Source organism: Eucyclogobius newberryi, unplaced genomic scaffold, assembly GCF_026437365.1.
Source record: "Eucyclogobius newberryi isolate DKJ021-1_F unplaced genomic scaffold, fEucNew1.0.hap1 SCAF_12, whole genome shotgun sequence".
Classification (NCBI taxonomy): domain Eukaryota; kingdom Metazoa; phylum Chordata; class Actinopteri; order Gobiiformes; family Gobiidae; genus Eucyclogobius; species Eucyclogobius newberryi.
Window position 1 is genome coordinate 7,738,803 of NW_027315746.1, and position 21,065 is coordinate 7,759,867.

The following is a 21,065-nucleotide window of genomic DNA, read 5'->3' on the forward strand; positions in this document are numbered from 1 at the left end:
GTCAATTGTCACAGCAGTTGCGACGTGAACGACAGATAAATAAAGCAACAGTTCCACGTCGTACCGCATAAAGAGTGAGACAGTCGCTTTGATGAAGAGGCAGCGGCAGCGCAAAGTGTATTCATCTAAATGAGTGAGTGTTTGGCAGAGCGTTTGTTGTGATGAGAGCAGCAGAAGCAAAGCCAGCATGAGTTTGCAGAAAAGCCAGTGATGTCTGGAGAAGCTCTTTGCATCGGAGGCTGCGATGCCCAGACCAGTGTGACACAGCAGCGGTTCTCAAACACCGGGACCGGGACCAGAAGACTCCATGTTAGCTTTGTTTTTAAGTACGTTCAAAAGGTTAAATGTTGCACCTTTGAACGTGAACATTTGAGATTAAAAAGCGATATTTTGGACGTGTCTATGGCTGCATCGATGAAGAAACGCTGCTATATTGTGATAATTGTTATGTTTACTTCAATAGAAACTGAACATTTTTTCTTGAAGCCTCAATATTTTGCTTTTGAGGGTAACTTTTCCCTTATTTTATTGCGGCATGATAAAATTTGAGCTGTAGAAAGTTGAAAAATTCACTTAAAACACTCTGTACAGTGTTCAATTAATCACTTTTAAGTTTTATTTTGCCATCTATTTATTGCAGCTCATGTTTTTTTATAATACAGTTCTTAAAAAAAAAAGAGTTTACTTGGATTATTCTGCTTTAAAATGATGGTGTCAGTGGAATAAACTAGTCTCGATACTATTGTTGGCACTGATAGACTGATTATTCTGATAAACTGCTGTATAAAGTGAGGAGATCATCTGGTCCGGTCCAGTTGAGCCGCTGTAGGACGTGAGAGTTTAGCGTGTACCTGTGTGCGCATCTCAGAGTCCTCGTCCAGCTCCGACTGAAGCGTTAAAGAGGAGACGGGGTTAGACGGGGACAACAGTGCGACGTGAGAGGAGTGAGCGGAGAGAGAGGGAAAGAACAGAGACAGAGGTAAACATGCAGCGTGCAAGAGGGAAACTGTGACAGTACAAAAACATTCATCTCTTCTATGAAAATACAACACCAGGACAGGTTTTACACAGAGATATACCAAGGACTAATACTCAGCGACAGTTAAACATCTTATAAACAAAAGGTCGATTACAAACCAGTCATTGAGGGTTTATAACCAGAAATGCACAAATTCACCACTTTGAAGTCAAAAGATACTTCGATCGTGAACTTCCAAGTGGCACACACCTCACATCGTTGGATTTAAACCAGGGCTAACCCAGGGCTAACCCAGGACTAAACCAGGAATAAACCTGGGGTAAACCAGGAATAAACCAGGATTAAACCAGCGCTAAACCAGGGCTAAATCAGGACTAAACCAGGGCTAAATTAGGACTAAATCAGGACTAAATCAGGAATAAACCAGGACTAAACCAGGGCCAAACCAGGAATAAACCAGGACTAAACCAGGGCTAAACCAGGAATAAACCAGTGCTAAACCAGGGCTAAACCAGGAATAAACCAGGGCTACTACTAGTCTTGGTAGTAGGCTTAGGCCTTAGTGTTACCTGTGTGCATATTTAATTCATTCCATATTCAGTGGTGATGAGGTTCTTCTGTAGCCACAGCTGCCCTGGGACAGACTGACCAGCCAAGACCACAAACATAATTTCACAAAGACAATGTTTCGGTCTGGAACCATGTCTGTCTCCCTGCTTTCATATTGGTTGGACTGACAAGCAGATACAACCGTTTGTCAGTTTGTGTCTAAACAAAGATGAGGATTGAGAAACTCATATGAACTCTTGTGTTTCTGTAGAATATTTATAAAGGTTCTATATTTTGTCCCGACTGATGCAGGGATATTTCGAGAGGAGCCCAGACCCTGTAGGAGTGGCTGGTCAGGCCCCGGGGTCAAGTGTTCCCAACCCAAGTACCGACCAAGCCCGACTGTAGCTTCACAGATCAGACGAGATCAGACATTGACGAGGTGGTTTGGGCCGCACGAGGCTTCCAATCAGGACCAAACCAGAAGTCTGAACACACACGATGCACTTGTAACGGACAAGAGTCTCTGGGACATGCAATCACGGCTTTTGAGATGCATCTACGTGACCACAGGGTCCTTGGAATCTACTAAAATGGGAATGAAAGGAAACTGGACGACGTATGACCGGGCTCCATGCGTCTCATTCCTCCGGCGTACAAACCTCGGTGGGGGTCATGTCTCCGTCAAACGCAAAGTCGGTCTGTTCGCTGTCAGTCTTCAGAGCGAACGCAAATCCACACGAGAGCACGGAAACAAGAGAAACCCAACTTTACATGACCGAAAAACACATGACTCATCATTTATTCACCACAAATGGAGAGGATGGGAATGAAATAGCACGCGTTCACACACAGTTAGACGGACACAACCGGCAGAAGAAAAAGGGGAGGCGAATGAAAAGTAAGCGAAAGCGCAACGGACTCAGAGGAAGTTCGTTTTTTTGGGGGGGGGGGGGAGATTAGCAGGATTAGCAGTGATTACGCCGCGCCAATCCACAAAAACGAGTCTAAGGCCAAGTACACGGTTGTTGGCATAAATATTGTAAGTTCTGGGTTGTATTTTTGGCACCAGACTTTCAGGCCCTCTCCCTTCTCTTCATGCACGTGACGATGGCGTGGTTTCGATGCCGTGGCCTCAATGGCGTGGACTCGATGGCGTGGACTCGACGGCCTCTCCGCGTCGCACGGATCGTAAATTAAACATTGCACTTACTCGCACCGGAACGCGGCGAGACGTTTGAATTTTTTGAATGATTTAGTGGCGACGCAGAGAGGCCGAGAGTTGTGAAGAAGGAAATGCTTCGTGCACTCGTGAAGCGGCAGAAGTGGCACGTTTACGATGCGATGGCGGTGCTGAGATGGGTTAGGCACAAAGCTTCTGTGGGGTTTTATTTTTGGTAGCGATTCACAAGCCTCAAGCGATGTGCCTGGCAACGCTCAGAGGAGGAAAGTACAAGCGTTAAAGTACTGTATGTGAAGTCTATATGACAGGTCAGACCACATGTGTCACTAAAATGTAATGAACACAATTATATTTCAGATTCTACTAAATATTTGTCCCCAGTTTGATCATTTTTGTAATGTTTATGATTGTACTTCGTGGTTGGACACGAGCAGCAACTGTTACCTAGCAACCAGACTGTAAATAAGAGCCAAAAGCCACATCAATTAGACAACAGTTATGATTTGACACACAATAATCCCATAGAACATCTTTATCTTGTCGAATTATAGTTTAAACTGTCATAAAAGTGTCTGTGTGTTTTCAACAGCACGTCGCACGTTGATGACATCACAGAGGGATTCAGTTTCACTTCTACTTCCTGTCATTTGAGACTTGTATCTTTTAAAATTCACAAATTGCAACTTAGCACAATTAAAACTATGAGTCAAACTAGGTCATCATTAGAAGAAGTAAAAATGTTAGATAACTGTACTTTACTTATACACGATTTCATGCAATCAAAGTCAAATCTGTTCTGCCCCAGCACAGATATATTGTTTAAACATCTATTTCAACACTTTTGACAGTCCTAGTATCTACGCAATGTATTTCTCAATATCTTTTTATAATTTTTTTTCAAGTCTCGGCTGCTTATTGTAATGTGGACATGTCAATCTGCAAAAGAAGCCTCTAGTTTTGTAATGAGATCAGCCTGAAACACAAGAAAGCTGCAGGTTTGTGGCCAACCCTCGCTCTACAAATGCCATTCCAAAAAACCTGACATGAAATGGAGAGACGTGCGAGCGGGGGATGTGTTCGTGCCGATGGCGTTGAACAGAGATGAGGTTCTGAAAGTGGGCGGGCCGACACGGCGGACTCTACTCCGCCCTCCGACACACACGGGACAAACGTTGGGGGGTCAGTATGGGGTTCAGCACGGGGTTCACAGACAGACACACACCTCCTCTTCCTCTGAACTGTCATGGTCAGTGTATCCCTGCGCTATGGAGGCGGTCAGGGTCGCGGCTTTGGGCTCCAGGTAGCAAAGGCACAGCGCTAACGGGAAGGAGAGAGTGAGGGCGTATGGCACGGAGAAAGAGGTGGAGAGCAGGAAGAAGAAGATGAAGAGGAAGCACGGGATGAGCGACGGGGACTTGATGGGCATGAAGTGCTGGGCGCACTCGGGCAAGAAGCGCATCTCCGACAGGTCCGGGAAGGTGAGGTAGCCGTCTTCGTCCAGCAGGGCGGACATGTCGGGCAGGTGCAGCGAGACCGAGAAGAGGAACCCCGCCCGGGCGCTCGGCTGCAGGCGTTGCTTGCGCGCCGACAGCAGAAGCGCCCGCTCCTCCAGCAGCGCCGCCTCGCGCTCCGCCCGGGCCCGCCGGCGCTCGCTACTCGCGCCGCCTTTGGCCGGGCTGGCGGACGAGGCCCGCCTCCTCGCCGCCTCTCGTCGGCGGCGCCGGAGTTTGTGCGAGACGACCGGGGACGAGGGAAGCGAGAGCTCGTTGTACAGGTGGGAGGAGCACTGAAATGCGTTGGTGGCGGCGGTGGTGCACGACTAGTGCAAAGGGAGTGACGTATGGGTGTGGTTATGGGTGCGGTTATGGGCGTGGCGTGTGGGGGGGATTCGAAAAGGAGGGACAAAACAGAAAAGTAAAATTAGTAAAGCGCACAAAAGGTGGAAGTTCCTGTGGCAGCGGGTTAAGCTCAAAGAAACTGCTGTGTCAGGAGTGAAATTAAACACAGAAACTCAAATATGAATGAAATTATAATAATAGCAGCTTTTATCGTGAACATATCTGAGCTGTACGTTCATAAACGCCAGGAAAACGCAATGTCAGTGAATCTGAACAGAATTGGGACTAGATCAGGATTAAATAAGGACAAGAACAGGAGCAAAACAAGTCTAGATTAGGACTAAAATGGTCTCGAACATTAAAAGTACCAATTTAATGTTATGTTGAACAAACAAAACCTGAAGCGAAAGCTTTTTTTTCTTCTTCATAAATCAAAGAAATGCTGTTCACAAAAAAGTCTATGTTTTAAACTACAGGACAATACAGTTAAAAAAGATATACAAGTTACAACTATAATATTCTGATAGCGAATTGCATTATATTCACCTTAAAAATTACCTCAAAACTGCAACTAAACCAGGAATAAAACCAAAACCAAATCCACATTAGAACTAAACTGGGCTCAATACAGACTTTGCCTTGGTTTTGTCCGTGTTTCTAGTTTTGTTTTATGTATATTTTGTTTCATTGATTAATACACTAGTACCACTGTCTGTGATTCATTACATATTTCTGCTTTTACCACTGACTAATGACATAAAACGTCAACACAGCTGATATTATTAAATCTACAACACATTACTACTGTACTTTAACGGTGAATCCTCTTAAGACCAGAGCATATTACTTTGATCTATTGCGTTCATTCTCCAGTTGAATTGTCACTAAACCTCGTGTAAAAGGAGCTGGCGCCCCCCGCTCAGACCTGGCGTCCCCCGCTCAGACCTGGCGTCCCCCCCGCTCAGACCTGGCGTCCGTCCCACAGCCTGTACCTTGGTATCGGGCCGGACAGTGGCCGCTTCCGTGCTCTGGGCCTCTTCGGTCGGGACCTCGGCCTGGGCCTGGTCCTCCTGCTCGGACCGCTCCTCCTCCTTCTCGGTCGTTACCGTGGTGATGATGCTGTCGCCCTTGACCACGACTCCGGCGTCTTTCATCAGGGACTCGTGGTTCTCCGAGATGGGCGCTTTGAGGCAGAAAAGGCGGAGATTTCATATCAATATTGACTGTAACTTTAAAGTCTAAAGAATAAAGTCTAAATGGTAAAAACAATTATTTCTAAACAAATAAAAGGTTGAAATATGGTGTTTGAAGGCTTCTATTTCGAGAACATTTACAAATAAAGTGCATTATTGTTGAAAACCAGAAATTGTTCATCACTTTTTTGACATTTTGATCTATTAATATGGCTTTTGTCGTGTCTTTTAGCGTCTGTATGGACCAGATTACAATGAGCAAAATATGATGCTAGAATGTCTCAGGGTTTTGAATCTCTCAACTCACTTTACATGACATCATTCCATCCTTCTTCACACAACAACAACAACAACAACAACAACAACAACAACAACAACAACAACAAACACAAGACACTGACGGATACAGATAAAATGTGGCATCCAAACTCTACTCATTGTCCCATTATAAACACGTAATAGACCAAACTGAGGAATGGACGTTACGTTTTGGTTTATATTTACGAACTGGACTGAACTGTCAATCTCGAGTTTCATTCATTTGCATTTGTCGTTTAGATGGTGATTAAACTGCCTTGGAAACATGAAAAACAGATCATATTAAACGGTTTGGAGCAGCCCAAACATAATCCTAGAATGCTAATCTCAGCTGCGTCATGGAAATGTTTGCGTCATGTGACCGAGCCGATAAGTGCCGCTATAACGATATTATTACTTTATGTTTACTAGTCAAACAAAGTCGTTGATGAACATTTTTCACACTTTTGCGATACAAGATCATTGTTTTGCAGTCACCGTGATGCTAACGACAACGAGCATGCTCAGAGCGCGGGTGAATCAAGCGTGGACAGCACACGGCGGTCTCATTTTCACCCTGGTATCGGACAATTGGGGATCTCACCTCCGTCCAGGCTGCGCGACATGTTGTATCTCTTGCTGGTGGACCTCTCGAACAGCGGCGCGGGTCGGATGATCTGAGAGCTCGCCCGTCGGGTCTGCGCCTGAGTTCGGCCGCTGTAGCGAAACTTGGAGCCCAGACTCAGGAACTTCTTTGGAGGCACTTCGGGGGAAACCAGTCTGTGCGAGGGAAGCCACAAAGAGCGGCGTCAGGTTTGGTCACTGATTTCTTGCTAATAAGTTAAATATGTTCTCTGTAAGCACGAGTGAAATGATTTAACGTCCAACTTTCACATTGTTAAAATATTTTAGCGCTAATGTGGAATCTGAACGTTTTTCAGGACCAGTATTTACAACATTTTCCTAATCTTTTTGAGCATCACAAATTCCATAATGTATTATAAATGATGATGAATCCCGTTTTCATATTGTTTGTCAACTGGTTTTGTCCCGGTTTAGTCCAGGTTTGGTCCCGGTTTGGTCCCGGTTTAGTCCCGCTTCAGTCCTGGTTTTTACCTGAAGAACGTGTGATGCTCGACACAGACTTTCCAGAGACGTTTGGCCGCACGATGGTTGGGGAGCTTGAAGCCGATGGTGCTCTCAAACTGCTCGAACTGAAAGAGTTTCAAAACAAACAGAAGCAGCGTTGGATTTAGAAAAGCCGCACATCAGTGTCTAATCTCGTTTGTCTTTGTTCTCTCTGTATCACTGGCTCAGGTTTCATTATCGGATTTTCTGGATCTGATTATTGACATTATTTCCATGGCCAGTAAAACAAAAAACACCCGGGGAAATACTGTACTTCTCAGACTTAATTCAAAAACCTCTCTGCTCTCACAGACTTGGAAACGTATAAATACAAGCAGCTTCGTCAAACTTGAATTCATCATCTGCCATGAACCTTACTCCGATTTCTCATAGTTTAACAAAGAAAAGAACTTGAAACTAAAGGAATAAAGCGTCTATAATTACACATATCCCTGACCCAAGGACGTGTGCGTCAGATCCTGTCCTGTACTTATAAAACCATGACAATGAAGGCGGACGTTACCTCTCCCGGCCTGATTTTGATGTAGAAGTTGTTCCTCTTGTAGGAGATCTTGAGGATTTTGGGCCACGCGAACCTGTTGATCCTCAGCCGGTCTCTGTAGATGAGGAGGCCGCTGGCGCACACGCCCAGCATGATCTCCACGCCCTCAGAGTCCTGCAGGAAAACACCAAATACACGTCACTCCACACAAAGAGCCGCCGTTTTAGGACCAATCGTGGGTCCAGAACATTTGTATCAGGGCTGAATGCTTTAGTGGAGATGTCCAATTGCAATTATTAGAACTAATGTGATAGATTGGCTATAGTCCTTATGTTTTTGCTTTGCTTTCATTTAAACACTGACATATGAACTGCTAAACTAATGTCAAAACCAGATTTATTCACCAGAACATAATTAAAGGACACATATTATGCTAAATTTACTCTTTTCTTTGAGCCTTTAACCATATTTTGCCGTCCCCTTGTATTTAGCTTCTTTCACACTTGTTTTATTCATCATGTTTACGAGGTCGTTTCCCCTCTGAGCCTCACAAAAACCTTCCGTTTCAAAAATCCCAGATCCCTGATGTGAGACAGGCAAAGCTCCTGAGATTTCCTGCAGCGTTTTCAAGTCCAAATCATGTTTTCTACAACTGTGTGCTTGTGTTAGCGTGTTCGGGCAGGCTAGCTTGTTGTTTAATTTCCCATGGTAATTCCCTCTGCTGCCAGTAGGTGCCGTGCTCACACTAGCATGAGCATGTTTAAAGGCTGGTGGTGGGCGGCAATATGATGTATATTGAATAGTTAAATATATTTAGAATTTAGCTAAAAATTAGTAAAGTGTTATCCCAGAATAGCAAGGTTTATAATTTCACTTCCTGTTTGTACCTGTTTGACATCTCACTAGGAAATTACCCAGCAAACACTGGGCAGAAACTCATCTAATGTCAATTTTTTTTTTTTTTTTTTTTTGACAAATGGAAATGAGAACAAATTTATTTTGTTGAATTAATGTTTAGAGAGTCAAAAAAGTAGTTTCTTTGTGTAGGTGTCCCTGGTGTGATGTCACTTCCTGTCATTTTCTACAGATTTTCCAAAGTTTTCTCCACAAATCACAAATACCTGCTCGATCGGTGTAAAACTATAATTCATATGTACAACAGGTATAAATACACCAAATAAAGTCAAAATTAACTGGCACTTTAAGTTTCAGATAAATGTGAAATGTCAGTTAAGTTATATATATATATATATATATATATATATATATATATATATATATATATATATATATATATATATATATATATATATATATATATATATATATATATATATATATATATATATATATAAATGTATACACTTATAAAATCAAGCACCACTTCAAAACAACATTCACAAAATCATCAACATTTTTCATGTAGTGTCCACTTCTATAAAAACCCAATAATAACACAAATAATGCATAATTTGTGTCCTTTGAAGCGTTTTAACATGATTTAAACGATCAGTAACAGTTGTTTTCTACTTTAAAAGGGTTCATGTTACATATTACCCAAATATTGCTCCCTTCATTCAGCCCTAATTTATATTTACTACTTTACCGTCACAAAATTTTGCCATAATAGACTAAATTGGAGCCAGTGCACAGCAGGTCAGACCCAAACTCTCTGAAACTCAAGAAGAAGGCGAGAAGCAGGCACGGTTTTCCTATGGCTTTTATGCAGCCGCTACGCAAACTCTCAAGCGGCGGAATAAGCGAAAGAATAGAGGAAATGAACGTTTAAAAAGGTGAGGCCGTGTTTTCTTTCCTTTTGTAGACGGTCTTTCATGCAGGAGTGGAAGAGGCACACAAGTGAAGAGAGCGCACGCAGCTCTTACCTCGCTCTCAGACCAAGCCAAGACTTCGTAGAGTCGCCCTACCAACTTGGCGTTCAACGAGAGGAGACAAACAAGACAGTGGGCTTTTTTTTCGAACAATGCAAACTTATTTATCACTTATTTATCTGTAAACTACAATCAGAATTAGGGATGTCGAGGTTATTCTGTCATTTAAATCTGTGAGTGCGATTGTTCAAGGACTATAACTCATAATTGTGACTGTTTTAGAAGCGAAATTGGCAGATTGTCACATTTTGGTAACGTCGACACTTTGTGGTTCAGTAATTTTGTCTTAAATGTGCAAAATGTGTCGTTAAATGATTTGGTTGAGGTTCAAGTGTCGCGCAAGATGTAAATGAACCGTAAAAATGACCCGAAAAGTGCAGACATGTTGCTTTAACCTTCAGCTTTCTGTCATTTTAACAGTTTTAATTACAGCTGATTCATTACATATCCTAATTTTGTATAGTTCCAAAACAGCAATTACAATATGATGCATTTTTTAATGTATCTCCCGCTGCTACGTGCATCCCGATAAGCTTTACTAAGCTTTATTTCTGGTCAGTTTGCAGTCTCAACATACATCATCATCTGCACCTAAAGATGTCTTATTATTTCATTTATTCAACATACGTTCATAGATTTGTATGGAACATTGTACCTTGAAATGGATTTTCCCCATATATTATTGACCATTTCATATAGATACTGCTGCAATGAAGTGTATGCATGTTTGCATGTTTTAACAATAAAATCCCCTGCAAACAACCAGACGGATGAAGACAAGCAGGTGACAGGCCAGAAAAGTCCCATAATGCACCTTTAAATGCTTGGCAAACGGTAAAGCTGAAGTAAAATCAAATTAAACTACTATTAACTAACTAAAATTGGATGTGGAAGAGGTCATTTTAATCAGCGCACGGTGTCAATATCGCTGTATTTTAGGCATCGGGGTCTCATTTATAAACCATGCATACACACAAAAATATTGTGTACATGACTTTTCACATTACGTTTGAGATCTATAAAAACAAAACGTGATACGGAAATGAGTCACACACTCAAATGTGTCGTTTTGAGGTGTTCATAAATGAGGCGGAGGGTGATGTGAGCCAAGAGAGACGAGATGCTAGCTAAACTGAACTAGTTTGTGGACGTTTGTGTCGTCGCCATGTGCACATTTTCGCCTATATTTTAGCGCTAATGTGGAATGTGAACGATAACAAGGTTTTTCAGGACCAGTATTTTCAACGTTTTCCTAATCTTTTTGAGCATCACAAACTCCATAGTGTATCCATAGTGTCAACTGGTTTGGTCCCGGTTTGGTCCCGATTTTGTCCCAGTTTTATACCCGGTTTTGTCCCGGTTTAGTCCAGGTTCAGTCCCGGTTTAGTCCAGGTTTGGTCCAGGTTTGGTCCAGGTTTGGTCCCGGTTTGGTCCCGGTTTGGTCCCGGTTTGGTCCAGGTTTGGTCCAGGTTTGGTCCAGGTTTGGTCCCGGTTTGGTCCCGGTTTGGTCCCGGTTTGGTCCCGGTTTAGTCCCGGTTTAGTCCAGGTTTGGTCCAGGTTTGGACGTGCGCACATTTTCATTAAGAATTCCACATAAAGTTTGATAAATGAGACCACAGATGTGTATAAAATGTACCGTTAAACCATCTTAACTTCTACAAGTCAGATTCACCAGCCCAAAATCACTTCTTTAAATAAAAAGGTCCTTCAAACACTCCTTTTACCGCGATCCAAAGCTGTTTTAAATCCCTCCGGTCAAACAGTCGTGCTACAGGTCGTTCCACCTTAACAAATCCACCTTAAACCGGCGATGAGGTAATGTCCGTGATCGAGCAGGGCGGTGACTTGCGGGTGTGAGGCGTGGAGTCGGCGGCCGCGGTGTGATGAAGCAGCGTGTGTTTGCGTCTTACCCGGGCGTGATGCAGGTCCACGCCGTACATCGACAGCTTCTTGGCGTTTTCCAGGAAGTGAATCTCTGCCTCGGCCGGCGTCATGCCCCTGGAGTGAGCAGAACAAAACACAAACCACCGCCGTTAGCGCTGCGGCGGCTAATCGACGAAACGTGACCAGTCGACTACAATAAAAACGATCAAAAATCACATGTGAAAACACCTTTTATATCAAAGACGGCGGCATTATTCAATCAAAATGTCCAAAAACAATAAACTATTCCAGACATTCAGCAAAAAAACACTTTTTTAATGAATATTCTCTATATATAAGACTTCATTTACCGACCTTTATTCAGTTAAAATGTATTTAGAACGTCTCGATGCACAATAGCAATAACAATCGTTTGAATAGTCTTGTAATAAATGTGTCTTTAAACTAAACTAGTGCAGGTTTAAATATCAGACAAATGTGAAATGTCACAAAAAAGTAAATCTGCACGTTTTGTAGCATCTGTACTGTAAACAATACAAAATGTTCCTATCTTTGAAACAATATTCACGGTGTTATCTCAAATTTGACACATTGTCCACCTCTAAACGGCGCTTTACGAGAAGATATTCAACTTATTTCATGCAACAGTTTATCATTCATGAGCAGAAGCGAAAATACTGAAATATGAATCGTTACAACTATTAAGAGAGTCACAGTTCTAGTGTTTATTTATTTTAAAGTACATGTTATTCTAATTATTTGCTCTTCCTTGAGTCATTCTTGAGTTAGGACAGTATTTTCTGGACTATAAGTCGCACCAGCCAAAGAATGCATAATAGAGAAGAAAAAAAACATATATAAGTCACACTGGAGTATAAGTATATAAGTATAAATATAAGTATAAGTTGCACCCCGGCCAAAACTATGAAAAAAGGTGCGACTTATGGTCCGGAAACATGAGTATTCCTACTTTAGACCTGGTTCAGCCCAAATTTAGGCCTGAAATATGAAATAGTCTTATTATAGAACTGATTTACAGCTGGTGTTACTCAGAAAGATGCAGTTGTTTTGTCTTTGGTGGCACTGCGAGTCTAAACTATGGCGTTAGCAGGTTTAATCTCATAACAGAACCCACATTTACAGATACAACTATCCCAATAGGTCCAAACAAATGAACGGCGTGAACCCCAGAGCGACGCCGTTTGTCGAGCGAAGCGTGGACGTCCGGACACGCCCTTTAAACAAACCACATTCTTGCCAAACGTCCGGAGGTCACGACAGACAAAAGAATGGCTCACTTGTAGGTCTTGTGCATCTCCATGACCTTCTCCTCCAGCTCTTTGGTTTGGTTGGGCGCGAAGCGTAGCTCGCTGATGTAGTCCGTCCCGAGCTCCTCCGGGTCGTAGTCCCCGAGCTCGGACTGGACGGTGTAGGACCCCAGCACCGTGTGGGTGGCAAAGGAGCAGGGCAGCCGACCCGAGACCACGTCGTCCCGCAGCTGGAGGCACAGGTAGTACCTGCGGGGAGACCCACCGAAGAAACATCAATGATTGAAGAAATTAGTGTTTTTAATGGAGGGAGAGGATTTTCTAACCAGGATTCCTCAAAACAGCATGAATGGAACTAATTACTCCTCCAGCTGTGTTTTTGATGATGTTAAAACAGGGTTAAAAGAGGAGAAAAAGAAGTATATTTTGGATAATATGTGCCCTTTAATAATGCAATCACAATGATCAAAAAACATTTCACAATTTTATTTTAATAGACTAAAAACGTAAAAATATTTCATGAAATGTAGTCATTGTGCATATGGTATATTTATGTTGAATCTGTTGCTGACACATTGATTAATATAAGCCGTCCAAATAAAATAAATAAAATAAATAAATAAAATGTTGTTTGCTACAACATTTACTGCAAAATGTCCTTAGAGAAAGAAGGCTCATGGACATAACAGATTATACATGTTCTGACCTGGTGATGTCCTCGCTGAGCTGGGACGGATCTGGAGGGTAAAACTTCACGTTGAACGCAAAATTCCAGGGTCCAGCTGCAGCAGAAACACAGTCAAGATTAAAACGCGCACGCGCACGCGCACACGCACACGCACACGCACACGCACACACAGCGTGAAAAAGTAAAGTACGACTAAAATAACACAATTCAATACACACTTCTGATCTGCTTCTTCATCTCTTTGCAGGGGTCCAGCCAATTCTGCAAAAACGTGAAAAGAAAACGTAAGATTGAGCAGAACAAGGACAGGTTTATGAAGATGTTTCGAGACACAGACGTTTTACTGCGGCTGCTTGTGTGTTTTAGTGTTTTAACAATATTTTGATGTAATTTCCATATGTATTTTATATATTTGGAGTTGTGTATTGTTTTATTTGCACACGTATAAGCAGATGTACCTTCTGGTTCTCGACATCTCTGTAGGTGATGCCAAAGTAGTCCTTCTCCAGGAGGTTCAGGTGGTCACACACTTTGTCAAAGAGGACTTGGCCTCTGGCTCGTTTCTGAAGAAAAAAAGAAAACGCACAAAGATTATTTACAAATTAAGACATTTTATAAAACTTTTCATATTTCACATCATTATTCCAATTTATCCATAATTGAAGTAATTTTGTTTAGAGTTTGTGCTTCGGTGTTCACGTTTAGCCAATATTCCCAGTTTAAAGGTGCATTGTGGAACATTCCAGGCACAACATTCACATTTCACAAGGAGAAAAGCACCAGAAAAGAAACATTTGTAATATTTTTCTTCATATCTTCAAATACACACATTAAAATAACTGACTAAAACACAAAACACAACTTTAATGACATCATCTGTGACAGTTCAACGAGGCCCAGATTGAACAAAAAACAATTCAAGTATAAAAGGGGCGTGTTCAGAGTTAATCCAGATCATCTCCAGCAGCAGAATAAGCTCCTGAAGACGGTCCGGATTATACGTGTGTTACTTTTTAATCCGTCCCCAAATCCCTAAATATCTCTACGGCCGATTCAGTTTTTACAAGAAAGATCCAAACGTACGATCCCCAAATGTTGAACGATCTCATGGTTAGTTTGGGATTGGCTTCACAAACGTGTCATATTCATCTTCAAACCTTTAAAATCTGTTCAATTGACGACAATCACGCTTTTGGGATTTGACTAACGGCGCCACCTTCTGAAGCGTTCGGGAAAAAATAACTCCACTTTTGTAAATTTCCGCCGACAGAGAAGACTTTGAGCTTTATGCCAGTCTTTATTTCACGCGGATCGGTCCAGTAATCACGGCGATACGAGCCATAAACCAGGTCAACAAATCTGTAAATCTGACAATTTCGTGATGGAATTCTGACCCGTTTACGCTTCCTGTTTGTGGACGCCATTTTGAGGACTTTTTGCACTTGGAATTGTCCATCGCTATGGCGACTGTTATGATTTTTCACGCCCCTGAAATCCGTGGACACAACCGCTTTGAACTGGGATAAAGCCGCGGGGCAAATCACACGGAGGCAGTTGCGCGAAAACACGATAAAAACAATTCTCGACACAAATAAATGATTCAGAATTGTCCGTTTTTGGAGCGTCGTCGGGTTTATTTCCGTCCGGCGCTTTGGTCATCACTCTGCGCCGTGGAAACGCCTCTCGTGGGTCGTTAGGAACGCGGGGGAGGAAACTGGCAGGAAATTTGATCCATTTACAGGAATAAAAAAGGGCTCGATCGAATTCTGGTGACAAAGTTTTAACGTGGCACTTTCATTTTAATCAAGTTTTGCAGCAACTTAAAACAACGTGCAACTAGAGATGATACTGATCACTGTGAGGGGAGATACTGCCATTTTTAATGATTTATCACATCTATCAGCAAAAAAACAACAACAAAAACATTGATATTGTGATTTTTATGCTTCGACTTGTAAATATTCTTGTGTTGGACAATGTGTAACTTGCCAATCATTTGAATCAGCAGAGTATCTCAGAAATAAAACATAGTGGCCACAAAAAGGCCAAATAATAGAAGTTTAAGCTCATCTGCGCCTCATTGTAGCATTTTTTTTAAATGTAAGTATTATAACAGTTGTTAGTGAGATGAGCTCCATGGTAACGCTCAAGCTTTCCTTTGGCTCACGTCAACAACAAACGGCTTAGTGAAGAATAAAAAGCGTAGGTAGGATTACACCTGTCTCCTCCCTTTGTCTGCTTTAAACAACAGTAAACTTGAAACATGTGCCGCCAATAACTTATTTTATCACAAGAACGCACTATATTGTTTTGAGTTGTAAAGATTTATTAAGCCTTTTTAGGTTTAGTTCTAGTTTAGACAAATCTCTGTAATATTCATTTGTAAATATTCTCTATTTTTCAACCTTTATTTATAGTGTGAGTGAGTGAGTGAGTGCGTGCGTGCGTGCGTGAGTGCGTGTTCAGACTTTTACTGCATCAAACCCTAATCCCAACTCTAAACTGAACCTGAGCAAGGCCAGGACTAAACCAGGACTAAACCAGGACTAAACCAGGACTAAGGCAGGTCTAAGGCAGGTCTAAGGCAGGTCTAAAGCCCCCTGAGGCTTTTGGCTGACAACTACAAGCGTTCGAGCTGAATCAAAGGCCGGGATCAGATCACCGCCGTGTCGCCCAGTCCCTGAATCCAAAGGAATGACCTGGTGTCTCTCCCGCTCTCTCACCTCCACATTGACGGTGTACTCGGTCCCGTCCAGCAGAGCGATTTTGCACGGCATGATCTTGACCTTCTTGGCGCCTCGGAGCGGCGAGCGGGACAGGCGACTCGTCGAGGACTGATGGGAGACCAGGTCCTCCTCCGACGGATCCTGCGGCGGGACAGGGACAAACCGCGACTGTTAGAAGTTACAGGTCAGATCCGGGGCAAGGCGACACCGCTCACAGTAAGAACACAGGGCATGTCGGCGCCATAAAAACACCAATAGTCAAATAATATGTTCCACAGTTTGGCATTAAACACATCTATTTCATACCAGGCAAACATGGATTACCGTATTTTCCGGACTATAAGTCGTCATAGTTTTGGCCGGGGTGCGACTTATATTTATACTTATATACGTATACTTATACTCCAGTGCAAATGTTTTTTTCTTCTCTATTATGCATTTTATGGCGACTTATACTACGGTGTGACTTATAATCCGGAAAATACGGTAAATTTGTTTTGCATAATTTATTTAGCAAGAAAAGAGTAAGAAAAGATTTACAATTGAACTGCTCATGTGGTTTATTTGGCATTTTATATTCAGAATGTAGGTTAACAGTTTTCTTTAATTTGCCTTAAGGCCTTAGTTATTGTATTACTTGGTTTACGGATCCGCCGCACTTAGATTATTGATTTCTGCAATATAAATAAAATTCATTATTATCTTTTTTTTTTTATAAAGTACCGCCGTCAACGCAAAATAGCGTTAAATGAAATATAAAAAGCGGTATTAAGTCAAAAGATGTGCACGTGAAGCAATTTTTCGTCAAACTCCTGCGTGAGTCTGGGACGGAGCTGCACGCGGCCCCGGGAGAGCATGAGAAGACGCGCGCGCCCGTTTCCTTGTCTGCTCGGCGCAGCGCTGACTAATTTATATAGCATATATACATTTTAAACCCGTTTACCACATTTTCACTCCAGCGCGTTTTCCTGTGACTAAGACTGCACACTTAGAAGCGTCAATTCTACTGATGCAAAACACGCTAAATCTACTGTTACACTCACCTGCGCGTCGCGTCGTAAACCAAGTAATAAAATAACTGCGGCCTAATTTGTATTTTAAGATTTTACTATCATTGTTTATTATTTTGAGCCTAGATTAGAACATCTTCAGGAAGCAGCATAAAACTCAAACACAGGTTCATCACGATTAAAAAACACAATGGAGACGACGTTTCAACAACGCATCAGGAACGTGCTCAAATATATCTGTAAATGTCAGCGCAAAATACGTGAACGGACCAAAAAAGAACCACAATTGCGAGGCGACCCTTCATTTTTAGCAGTATTAATTATAGACGCTACACTCTATATGCTAATTCAAATATTCCACTACAACGACAGCCATATTGTCCCCTTTTTCAGGTATCTCCCACCTCTGCGTCCACTGTCCAATTAGAGAAACCTCTGTCGTGTCAGTTATCCGGCGTCGTGGGCCGTCGGTCACGTGTCCGGACTCTAAAAATAGCCCCTGAATGCAGCGCGGTGGAGCTGGTGAAACGTCCAGCGGAGTTATCTCGAAAAGACTAAATCCAATTTTCCACTTCGCTGGAAACGAAACTCCAACCGAGCGACTTTGTGGCCGAGCAGAAAAGGCCAGAGAACTCGTCTCTTTCAGATGTTAATGTGGGGCAAAGTGTAGTTTAATGGAACCTCGAGGCTTGTAGTTATTATTTAATGTAAAAATATTAACTATGGATAGATTATTACAGCGCATTTTTCATTGGAAGTGAAACCTACACATTTCAGGATTAAACCAGCACTAAACTGCGAATAAACCGCAACTAAACCAGGATTAAACCAGGAATAAACCAGGACTAAACCAGGACTGAACCAGGACTAAAATAAGGCTATAACACGGCTACAACACGCCAATAACACGGCTATACCACGGCTATAACACGACTAAACCAGGACTGAACCAGGACTGAACCAGGACTGAATCAGGACTGAACCAGGACTGAACCAGGACTAAACCAAGACTAAACCAAGACCAAACCAAGACCAAACCAGGACTAAACCAGGAGTATAACACGACTATAACACGACTATAACACGACTATAACACAGCTATAACACAGCTATAACACGACTAAACCAGTCCTAAACCAGGACTAAACCAGGAGTATAACAGGAGTATAGCACGACTATAACACAGCTATAACACGACTAAACCAGTCCTAAACCAGGACTAAACCAGGACTATAACAGGACATTTTTCATGGGAAGTGAAACCTGAAAATTAAAAATGTGCGATTCATGCAGCTGTAATCTATCAGATGTTTACATTGAGGAATTGAAGGAAAAGATTGGGACTTTAACGTAAAAAAAGTGCTGATTTTTAACCCGAGCAAAATAAACTAACCTCGAACATTTCAAGACTGAACTTGTCTGAAATTGACTAAAAATCAATGACTGTGGCTGGGGAAAAGGAGGGAAGCATGAACGGCAAAAGCGTTTTAGTTATCATTTCAGGAGTCTGACACTTTAAGTTAATACGAATGCATTGTCTGTGCATCGATGCCGCTGTTTTGGAATATAATTAATCATTTAATACCACGTTTCCCTCATTAAAGAGCCCTTTCAAAGTTATAAATGGTCAAAACAGCAAACGCACTGAAACAAATAACAAAAAAATTAAATATTGCTGCATCGACGTGTAGTTTAAATCAAGTTCAGGGCCAAAAATAACTGATGCACTGCAGTTGCTGTTGCTGTTGCTGATACCGATAAAAACACAGAACTAGCGAAGGTTCCGTTTATGAAAAACGCAAAATCGACAATATTCTTTGCCACAAAAGTGCAAAAAGTTCCCGTGTGACATTTGTTTAAACCTCGAGGCCCGGTTCACGCCCGCTGGAGTCAACGCCGGGACAGGAAAGCGGCACCGCGGTGTTAAAATGTGCCTGTATTTCTCAAACGCGTTCCTGCCACTTCGCACCGATCTGAAAACGGCTCCGACCATCCGTCAACATCACCGTGGCGACGGCGAACCGGAGTAACAACGCGCAAGAGACGTCGTTATGTACGTTTTGTTATAGACCCGAGCGTGTAAAGGCAAATAAAGCACTTTTTATGGAGCATATTGTAGAGTTTTCTTATCGTTTCAAAGATAAAACGCATTACCGTATTTTCTGGACTATAAGTTGCACTGGAGTATAAATCGCACCAGCCAAAACATGCATAATAGAGAAGAAAAAAACATATATAAGTCGCACTGGAGTATGAAATGCGGTTGCAAGTGTGAAAATAACAAATAATATCACATATAAGTCGCTCTGGAGTATAAGTATAAGTATAAATATAAGTATAAGTCGCACCCCGGCCAAAACTATGAAAAAAGGTGCGACTTATAGTCCAGAAAATATGGTATATTCAAGAGCTGAATATTTAATAAGGCAAAGTGCTGTTATTTGTTTAAAAAAAGACTTTTCCACATTCTTTTGAGATGGTACATTATCTAATTACACGGCTCACAAGACTTATATTAGACCATAATGTATCAGTTATGCTCAAGACTGCAAACACAGATGCAGTTTTAGATTAGAACTCATTTTATTCAGATAATCCCGCATTTCTTCTTCTGAAAGCCGAGTGTTCTGGGCTCTAATTTTCACACTTGGATCCGGGACGTTCAAATCAAAGCCGTGTTTCAGTTTCTGTCCTATTTCTGTCTCTTCTTGTGACTCGATTCAGGCCCGTTTCCAGAGGCGGTCGGGGATTTCCACCTGAATTCACAAATATCAGTTTCGTTTTGGAGAATATCTAAACTTGATCCGCCTGACAACAAACAAAAAGTGACATAACGGTTGACGGCAAACAATATTAGAAGTTTTTAAATTTGCTTTGAAGGTGGAATGGACGATTTTTTCCAGCAAATTTTTTATCATATTTCCTCGTGGCGTGGATAAATCATTTGTCCTGCCACGTATCAATCATAAAACGCACCTACCGCTCACCTGCAGCCGCGTGCGGTTCGTCCCCACGTTTCCGCGTGCCTAAGCGCATGGATCTATCATAATATAGTTCCCTCAGTGTACGGGGCAAAATGAAGACGGAGAAAGACAGTTCGAGCTGACGGAGAATTGGACAGAAATCTACGGGAGACGAGAGATGCGATGCGCTCCGTTGTGCTAATAAACAAACGCACGTGTGTGTTGTATCGGTCCACACGGGGGAGTGGCATGTGCACTTCCACCTGCGTTCTCAAATCGCCGAAAAATCGTCCATATCGCCTTTAAGAGCCAAGTAAAAACATGCTTTGCTGACACGATGGACTTTACTCTTTTGTCCTTCTTTGTGCTGTTGTTTTATATTTTTATGTATATTTGTTTTTGTATATTGTCTTTTTTCTCTATCTGAAAGCTTCTTCATCTGTTAAAACAAAAATTGCTTTCTCTTTTCCATTTATTTTGAATATATTTGGTAGAACGATAGTCCAGATTATGAATAACTTTACATAATTTATTCAGATATTATTCCCCTTGTGGGTTCCGTTTGATACACCTTGATAAAGAGTTCTTACATACACAATATTTTCATTTTGCACATTTCTAAAATAACAAATACCGTATTTTCAAGACTATGAGTCGCACCTTTTTCCATAGTTTGGCCTGGGGTGCTACTTATACTCTAAAGCAACAACCACAAGAGGGCGTTATAGGCTCTGAGCGACACAGAAGAAGAATCTGCACTTCCTCTTCCTCTGGAGTTTGTGGGAGTTGTTTAGAAGTGACACAGAGGAAGAAGAATTCAATGGATTTAGTGATTTGGGGTAAAACTGATGCTTTGGAAAACTTGTTAGCATGTTCTTTATGCTAAAGTTATCTGAATAACTGTTCATATGTTACGTTAACATACCAGACACTTACCACAGTTCTGTCTGTGCCTCATGTAGCTGAAG

The 21,065-nt window shown here is 41.9% G+C and overlaps 1 protein-coding gene across 7 annotated transcripts in view; it reads right to left on the reverse strand.

The window, feature by feature from the left end:
* LOC140356017 (protein 4.1-like) overlaps window positions 1-21,065 on the reverse strand; it is an 84,662-nt gene that overhangs the window by 20,169 nt on the left and 43,428 nt on the right. For 3 of the 7 annotated variants that reach the window (XM_072440705.1, XM_072440707.1, XM_072440701.1), the window contains exons 3-14: window positions 16,122-16,265; window positions 13,857-13,961; window positions 13,617-13,659; window positions 13,417-13,492; window positions 12,741-12,959; window positions 11,469-11,556; window positions 7,691-7,843; window positions 7,156-7,253; window positions 6,644-6,819; window positions 5,542-5,732; window positions 2,191-2,244; window positions 852-887 (exon numbers count right to left, since the gene is read on the reverse strand). In XM_072440705.1, coding sequence (XP_072296806.1) covers window positions 852-887; window positions 2,191-2,244; window positions 5,542-5,732; window positions 6,644-6,819; window positions 7,156-7,253; window positions 7,691-7,843; window positions 11,469-11,556; window positions 12,741-12,959; window positions 13,417-13,492; window positions 13,617-13,659; window positions 13,857-13,961; window positions 16,122-16,265 — 1,383 coding nt within the window. Of the gene's footprint in view, window positions 1-851; window positions 888-2,190; window positions 2,245-3,933; window positions 4,498-5,541; window positions 5,733-6,643; window positions 6,820-7,155; window positions 7,254-7,690; window positions 7,844-11,468; window positions 11,557-12,740; window positions 12,960-13,416; window positions 13,493-13,616; window positions 13,660-13,856; window positions 13,962-16,121; window positions 16,266-21,065 lie in introns of all 7 variants that reach the window. The other 4 variants (XM_072440704.1, XM_072440702.1, XM_072440708.1 and 1 more) reach the window with 3 other exon arrangements.